The sequence below is a fragment of the Quercus lobata genome, chromosome 1 (genome assembly GCF_001633185.2).
Source record: "Quercus lobata isolate SW786 chromosome 1, ValleyOak3.0 Primary Assembly, whole genome shotgun sequence".
Taxonomy (NCBI): domain Eukaryota; kingdom Viridiplantae; phylum Streptophyta; class Magnoliopsida; order Fagales; family Fagaceae; genus Quercus; species Quercus lobata.
Genome location: NC_044904.1, coordinates 53,957,117 through 53,965,957, shown reverse-complemented (window position 1 = coordinate 53,965,957; position 8,841 = coordinate 53,957,117). Strand labels below are relative to the sequence as shown.

Here is an 8,841-nt window from a genome sequence, read left to right as displayed (position 1 = left end):
CTAAGAGCTAGGGGCATTTTCTTGCAATAGATTTTTCTATTTATTTCTTGGACCTCTAAATATGCTATCTAAAAATTGTCATGAAATTTTATTTCGGTCAAAATTCTTGACCTGTAGGACCATTATAATATGCAACCTATAAGTTTTCGTGCAAAAACACCACATTGTATTCCGGTCAAAATTTTTGGCTAGCAAGATCCAAATTTCTTTTTTCACGCAAAAGATTTTTACATTTGTTTGCTGAACTTCTGAATATGCTATATACAAGTTTTCGTGTAAAAACACCAATATTCCCAGTTTTATCGCATTTGATTTGATGATTTTTTCTCTTGTTAGCAAGTAAAGTACTTATATCAATATACAATGATTCGAAGGAGAACAATGAAATATACTAGAGATATGCTTAAAATTCTCCAAAGAGAGAAAAAAAATACAAGTACTCTAAAAAATAACGCATTTTGGAAGGTCTACTCCCATCCAAGGATGTCCAACAAGACCCAACAAACTAGGAATATATTCTCTTTTCTGTGCGTTCGGTGTTTGTATGGGATTTGATCCTTTTGGACAATGTCCAACATATATGTCCTACTGTTATCTAAACATTTTTTATTAACAGGAAAATGGTTGCTCTGGAAGTTGTATTGGAGGAATTTTGGATGACTTCCTGCTTCAAAAATTTGGTTCAGATTCTCATGAGCATGTTGGAAGGGATGTTATTCCTGCTAAGAGGGTAGCTGCTTTGAATAAGTTCAACGCGGAGCATAAGAAGTTCGTTTTTTTTATTAGAAAAACATGCTTGTCTTTCAGTCGTAAGATTATCTTCGGGATATAGAGCAACTTCTTCAGAATCGTGTAGGCACAGGCACAATTAACTTATCTGTCTCAAATGCCTATTGAGCTGCTTGAAATTTCACAAGAAGATCATGCAGAACGTGTAATTCTTGGAATAAACTGTTGAAGGGAAAACATAATAAAGTCAAGTTTCTATATTAAAGTTTCTATATCAAATCATACAAATTTCTATATTAAACTTTATTTCACTTTAAAGTTTGGTTCTATATTAAACTCAAGTTTGTGTCATCTTAGCATTGTTTAGCCTAGAATATATGATACTGATAGAGGTAATGACAAATTTCATCATAAAAAGGCCAAAGATGGTCACATTTACCAGTGCTAGGGCAGTGTGTATATGTATGTGGCATATTGGAATAGTTCTCCCATATGTATGTCACTACCTATCAATATCATATATTCTAGGCTAAACGATGCTAAGATGACACAAACTTGAGTTTAATATAGAACCAAACTTTAAATATTCCCATCTTTAAAAGTATGCTTAAATTAGTAGACACACACGGAAACATTATTTTTTAACATAGAATAGCTCTGGATGTATGAGCCAAAAAGATTTTTAAAAAAAAAATATTGTTATATTTTTGGATAAAGTGAAATAAAATCCTTGAACAGTGAAGCATTCAGTTTCGTTTAATATATTTAATAATCTACTATAAGTGAAAATAAATGAGGTGCCATCAACCTTGATAGGGCATTTATATTGAGCAAAATCCTGCCATTCCTCGCTTGACTAACATATGCCAACAATCTCAGTATAAATGAGTTATGGTTGGTTTCTAAGACTGACTAACTTGCTTTGAACTCAATGAGATATTGTTTATAAAAATAGATATCTCTTTGATTTAATAAAACACTCCAGCATCTTCCATTATTTCCAAATAATAATTAATTATTAGAACAATCTACGTTAAAAATAATAAATGTCCAAAATTAGCCTCCACCAGAACTTGGTACACATATAATAGAGATCAGCTTTGTATTGCCAGAAGTCAACCCATCTTGAGTTCATGACACAATCCATGTGAATGAAGTGAAACCTTAAACATCAGAGCATGAATCTATGTGAATAGAACACTTACAATTCAAAAGGAACAGATCTTGCTGCACTCCTGATGGTACCTGCCCATGCCTGTCTAGGCCTACATCGTACTCCTCAAAAAATTGTATACAGTTCATTGAGCTTCAGCTCAAACTCAGTGCAGCTCCTGAGCTTTGTTAACATATTGGGTTCAGCTTCAGCTCAAACTCAGTGCAGCTCCTGAGCTTTGTTAACATATTGGGTTCGCATTTTTTCAAGTTCTTTTCCAAATTCAAACAATAGCTGCTCCTCCTGCCCCAAGGAACAAAGAGGGAAATTAAATTTATTAGCTAATTATAACTAAGCAAGCAACTCAGTGAATTGGAAACTGACCACTTCTTTATGATTTTTTAGTTCCTCCTCTATTTCTTTATGAATTATTTGCAGCTCAATATAGAGCAGGTCTGGATGCGAGCTCATAGTCCTGTGTGTAGGAGTCTGAGCAAGTTGGTTGGATGTATGGCCTCCAGAGCTTAGTTGATGTTCGATGCCACCAGCTGAACATAAATTAGCATTGCTACCAGAATGTGAACCTGCAGCTGATAACTGCTGTATTTGCATCACAGGCTCTATTGTTGCTGCCACAACTTCATCCCGATGGGATACTGAAGCAGCCACATTCTGCATCTTATTAGCCGGTGAATACCTAACTTGCAATTGGGCAGCTGTGGAGATTGGTGTGCATTCATCTTGGAACACCTGCACACACACAAATTAATTAATAAGATTTGGATGGCCAAGGAAAATCTATATTTTCAATTTTCAATAGATATTATTGATGCAGAATATGGACAAAAAACACAGGCAAAATGACATCACATTACCAGCCAAATAAGAGTGCTATAATGCCAACAGATAATTACATAATGCCATATAATATCAGCCAAGTGATTATAATACATATTGACACTGGAATACACCATACCTGTTCAAATGGCACAGAACTACCTTTATCAACCTTGCATTTCTTTATAACTTTTTCAGTGACAACTTCGGTATTATGTTTTCCCCTCAACAATTTATTCCAATAATTACACAGTTCTGCATAATCTTCTTGTGAAATTTCAAGCAGCTTAATAGACATTTGAGAACTCATGTAGTAAGATCCTTTTACTTGAACTTTCAAAATTATAGACAAGTTAATTGTGCCTGTGCCTTCACGATTCTGAAGAAGTTGCTCTATATCTTTCATAGGTGATTTTTCTGACATAGTACTTGCACTGGAGACTGGAGTATTGTCACGATTGAGCTCACTCAAAGTAAGAAATAAATTATCTGCCCCCCGCATGAGCAAATTATGACAAGTAACCCAGCTCACCTTCTATAAGCTTTCAAATTTTTTTTTTCCCTTGCAAAGCATAAAATATTTTCTTCCACGATAAAAGGCGAATATAAACGAAATATTTTTATCTGCTCAGGCTGTGAGTCAGGTTTTATCCTTTCCAGAGCTTTTAAACTTTTCATAGGGGTCCAGTCACTATTAAATATGAGTACAGTATTAACTGAAAATAATCTTATGACTGAAAGACAAGCACGTTTTTCTAATAAAAAAACGAACTTCTTATGCTCCGCGTTGAACTTATTCAAAGCAGCTACCCTCTTAGCAGGAATAACATCCCTTCCAACATGATCATAAGAATCTGAACCAATTTTTTGAAGCAGGAAGTCATCCAAAATTCCTCCAATACAACTTCCAGAGCAACCAATTTCCTGTTAATAAAAAATGTTTAGATAACAGTAGGAAATATATGCTGGACATTGTCCAAAAGGACCAAATCCCATACAAACACCGAACACAGAGAAAAGAGAATATATTCCTAGTTTGTTGGGTCTTGTTGGACATCCTTGGATAGGAGTAGACCATCCAAAATGGATTATTTTTTAGATTCCTTGTATTTTTCATCTCTATGGAGAATTTTAGGCATATAGCTAGTATATTCCATTGTTCTCCTTCGTATCATTGTATATTGATATAAGTACTTTACTTGCTAACAAGAGAAAAAATCATCAAATCAAATGCAGTAAAATGAAAGATAATTAGAGGGGATTCATTATTAAGCCTATTTCTAATTCAACAATTATTGTCCAGCCCAAATATTTGAAATCATATTACTAAAACTGATTCATCAGAGTCTACATAATATCTACTGTGATTCGTCTAAAAGTTCATGCCAGGCAAATGCCAACTTCTTAAATTGTGGTATTTGATCATTAAAAGGATAGCATTATGGAAATTTTGGAATTGAATTAACTCAAGAAAAACTCAATCCTGGATGTTCTGTTCCATGGGCTGTGGACAGTTGGAAGAAACATTTAGAATTAGTGAAATACACAATGACCTTCCAGGAGTCTGATCTAGAAGACTTTAAATGGATAAACAGAAGAGTTTAATTTGGTTATATGGCAGTCTATCTTATCTTAGTTAGTCTTGTTAATGAATTAGTTACTCGTATTAGATGTAACCAATGTTAGTTTGACATGTAGGACAGATTGAATAAGTACTATTGTACTCTCATTTTTGCAATCAATTTTTGAGAATTAGTGTTTTTAAGCCTCTGTGTGCTGTTCATTGGAACTTAGCGTTCCTGCAGAGGTGCTTAAACACTTACAAAATGTTCTAAGCAACTCTCATTGCAAAACAAACCCAAAACAGTTAAGCCTACCAACTGGTCGCACCAAAGCCCCAAACCACCACCATGCCAAGCACTAGTAACCAATGCACAACAAATCTATGCCCAAATTCTCTATCTGACGCTTTGACAATATTCAATTGTGAAAGCACAGATTGTCCTCAAGTTCTCAACTAGCCATTATTAATAAGCACTGATTATCATTATATTTTTACCCTGGTCATTGAAAATCATGGAAAACTCAAAATTCTGTTTGAAATAGAATTCCTCAAGCAAAGAATTGATCGTTTCAGATTTTGGCAGATGAAATGAACACTCGACATCTTCAGGCAAAATGACAGCATGTTGATAAACAAAAGTCATCAAGAATGAATCAATAACATAGTACAAACTACAAGTAAGAAGATGAGAGTTACTTATAGAGCAAAGGAGAAGAAGAAGGAAGAGAGGAACAAAACTTGGTCAGTATTTTGCGTACTTACCTCATAGAGAATAAGTGCTTTTAAAGATTGTTTATTAATCTCCTCAAGCATCCTGCCAAGAAGATTTAGCTTTCCACTTGCAGCTATTTCAACATTCGGTTGCTTAGCTTCAGTTGAGGATGATTCGGGGCTCCGTTCCACGACTTGCAAATGAATAGAGCACTGGCAGGAAACAGAACTTATGAAAATATCAAGAAAACAGCAATAAAATTCATTCAGGGCTTCCATTATTCAAAAGACTGTTAACAAATATAGCATAACTCAACTTTCAAGAATATAGACTATTTTCTCCCTTCTTTCATTCAAAAGCATAGAGGAGCACCACTTAAGATTAAAAAATGCGAATAACATTAGGAAATATCAAACTCGGATTTATAAGGTTACTTATTAACAATATAACAAAAATTCAAGATTCAACTTTTTGGAACAATCTTACTCACAACTTACCAGAAAGGAAGTTAAAATTCAAATTATTGATTGCAAAGATAAATCAAATTCTACTTTTAGAAATTCCCCACATTAGTTAATTTCACTGGTTCCTAAATGGTGAAGGTCAATAACTTTGGTGTGGGGATGTGTTTTTAACACTGTTTTCGTTCTAATCTCCATGAAATTCTTGTTCTAACACTTTATTGTTGAATCAAAACTTATTCTTTATCGCTATATTTTCTAACAAGTCCCATGCAATATTTGCACAAACACAACTCAACAAGTTCGTCATATAATCTTGGAACCGCATAAAGGGATGAAAAAACACCAAAACAGTGGGAATGCAGAGAATTAATCGAACAACACATAGACATCTCAAGCAACCATGTGATTAATGCAACAAGTTTAAAAACAAAAAACAAAAACCAACCTTCTGTGTGGTTGTCAGAATGGACCGGAGACCTCTAACAGAAGAATCTTTAGATTGTGTGCAAAGTAAATCGCTTTTATTTCTAGGATTTTACAATACATTTCCAGCTGGTTCACAGTCAATTTTGTAGGCACCCAATACTCTGTATTGAAGTGCCTCCGTTGAGAGTACATTGCTGCGGGGAGAAAACGATTTGTACAAGAGATGGAAAAAGAAACTAATGGTAAAACGCCGATCTGTCACGAGAGATGGAGAAAGAACTCAGTTATGTTTGTACAAGAGAAGAACTCAGTCATCTGTAGCAAAGAGATAAAGGGTAGACTTGGTGGAATTTCTTGACCTCAAGAGAGTAGCCCTTGAGAGTTAGTATAGTATAAGACATTTTTGTAAGAGAAGTGTTGATATTTGAAGGATGAAGTGAGAAATACGCGTATTTTTTTTTCTTTTCTCTATTTTACTTCTTATATATATATATATATATATTTATTTTTTTTGATGTACGTCTCTTTCACTTATTTTTATCTTTTTCTTTATGCACATGTTTCGATGAGTTTTGTTTAAAGTGATTTAAAAATACAAGTTGTCAAAGTCTATTTGCTATAAACTCTCTTCGTGTAAAATTTTCAAGAGTTTGTATTATGATAGATTTTATTGTATTCAATAAGTGAATATGAGTTGAGTAATTTATTACTTATCTCATATGTTTATTTATTTGTTGTGGTTTTATCACGGATTGACAAAATGAGAGATTGTTAGGACATAAGTGATTCATTTGTTAGAAACATATGTCATTATTTTATGTAATTGGTTAATCTTTTGACAAAACGCATTTTACTTGTATTTGGATAGATCTATGATGTATTTAATATTTCAAGAAACTGTGTTTCAGGATCAAGTGTTGAAGACATGCAAACTAGTTACACATTTAAAAATTATTTTGTTACAATGTTTTTAGTTTTTAATTTTCAGATTTCAGCAAAATAAGGGTCCATTTGGATTGAACTTATTGTTGTTTAAACTGAAAACTGAAAACACTGTAGCAAAATAATTTTTAAATGTGTGAATAGTACCGTGAGACCCATTTTTAATATTTTTTAATACGTGAACATTGTTGCTACAGTGCATGAACAGTATTACTATAATGCGTAAACAGTGATTTGTCTCTGCAAAGTAACTTCGGGTGATTTTATTGTTCATGCACTAAAAAAAAAAAAAAAAAAAACCAAAACGCTGAAACTAAAACGCGTAATCCAAACGGACTTATAATGCACCAGTTTGGATTCAACTTAATCTGCGTCTACGTCTTGCAATAACGTTTTCACTCTTTTTTTTTTTTTTTTTTTGCATGTGAACAGTGATTTTACTATACATGGGACAAAAAATATAGTTTATATACTATTCATGGGTCCCACGATACTATTCACACATTTAAAAATTATTTTGCTATAGTATTTTCAGTTTCAGCAACAATAACCTTAATCCAAACGACCCAATATATATATCTTGTATGCCTATTCTTTTTTATTATTCATTTTATTTTATTTACGCAAACCTCACGTGGTGGAAGGAACTGTTGAGTTTAGGGCATTAGTATTTAGTATTAGTATTTAGTGTTACTTTTGTTGAGATTTTCTAGGGTGTCAAACTTCTTTGGGAACATAACACACCCTAAACTAAAAAAGATTATATAGAGCATTAGCATTGGAAAATGCTAATGTTTTATGTCACCTCGTGAAAAGGTCCTAATTAAAGCGCTCCTCGTGTACCGAAATGACAGAAACGCGGCTTAGATAGACTAAAAGAATGTCTCACAGTTAAGAACGCGCCTCAGGTAAGTGAAGAGGCTCTGGCATTAATGGAGGACAAGACTTGGCAAGTCGTGACAGAGGCCCGATGACACCAAAACCCTCCTCTCCGTTCGAGGAGCCGGACAACAGGATTTTAAGGGGCTATTGTGGGAGGTAAAAGACCAGTAGGTCCATGTCAATTTCTACGTTGGGTCAAGGGCCTAACCTAAGGAGAAACCCCTCCTCAACCATGGGGAGGAAAAACTCCTCCTCGGCCATGTGGAGAATCCTCCTCGGCATGGATGTAGCCGAGGATAAAGGAGACAACTTGCCATTGGTAGCGGCACTCCAAATCGTTCAACGGAACAGGAAAAGTACTAAAGTAAAAAAGGACAGCGGGAAAAATGGAAATGTTAGAGGGAAAAGCTGTCATGACTGCACTCAGTGCTTTGTGCTTGACATAGCCATGCTTTTCTGCCTTTACAACCACTTCCAACAACTGAAGGGAAGGGCTGATAGGACAAGTACCTAACCAAGGAACCCCATTCAGAAGAGAGGAAACTATTATAAAAAGGGACGGCAAGGAGATAGAAAGATGGGGGCTGAGACCCCCCATCACACCAGAGGCACCAGAAAAAACTCTCCAGATCGCGCTGAGGACCAATCCTCTCTAGTAAACTCGGTCCATGAAGAACACCGTGATTATCGTTGTCCATACACTAAAACCTAGCTCTTTGGCCCACTCTCTACAAATTTATTGTATCGGACTCACTGATCTAAGGTCCTATGCATCTTGAACTTGATCTGAAAAACGTGATCCTATAAGGGTGATCACATATTTTTTAATGATAAAATAATTATAAATTTTATATATAACTAGAATGTAACTCCATATAAACGCATGAATACATTTAAAATTAAACAAAATTTTTATTATAAAAATAAAAATAATTAGTCAATTTTTTTTTTAAATGTAACTCATGCATGCATATGTAAGAATTTTTTTTTCAATACTAAAACTTGGTTAAGAAGAAATTGTTGTTTAATTAATTAAAATTTAGTGAGGAACTCAACTTTCAGGTTTCACTTTTCAGGTTTGTTTGTATAATTGTATTGTGTTGGTGCATTTTGTGCTTTGGCCGAGTGATGG

At 34.3% G+C, this 8,841-nt stretch overlaps 1 protein-coding gene across 3 annotated transcripts; it reads right to left on the bottom strand.

The window, feature by feature from the left end:
• Positions 1-364: 364 nt before the first annotated feature.
• LOC115992532 lies at positions 365-6,336 on the bottom strand. Of its 3 annotated transcripts, XR_004092543.1 has the most exons (6): positions 5,905-6,336; positions 5,046-5,207; positions 2,859-3,643; positions 2,267-2,632; positions 1,935-2,185; positions 365-951 (listed from the first exon to the last, which is right to left on the bottom strand). XR_004092543.1 is itself a non-coding variant. In XM_031116748.1 (5 exons), exons 3-5 carry the CDS (start codon positions 3,219-3,221, stop codon positions 2,102-2,104), a joined length of 813 nt encoding a protein of 270 aa, XP_030972608.1. In that variant the 5' UTR covers positions 3,222-3,643; positions 5,046-5,223; positions 5,905-6,336; the 3' UTR covers positions 966-2,101. The 3 variants fall into 3 exon arrangements, 2 of the variants coding, with proteins under 2 accessions (XP_030972608.1, XP_030972599.1); XM_031116748.1 differs by lacking the exon at positions 365-951 and having other exon boundaries at positions 966-2,185; positions 5,046-5,223; XM_031116739.1 differs by lacking the exon at positions 365-951 and having other exon boundaries at positions 966-2,185.
• Between the last annotated feature and the right edge of the window lie 2,505 nt (positions 6,337-8,841).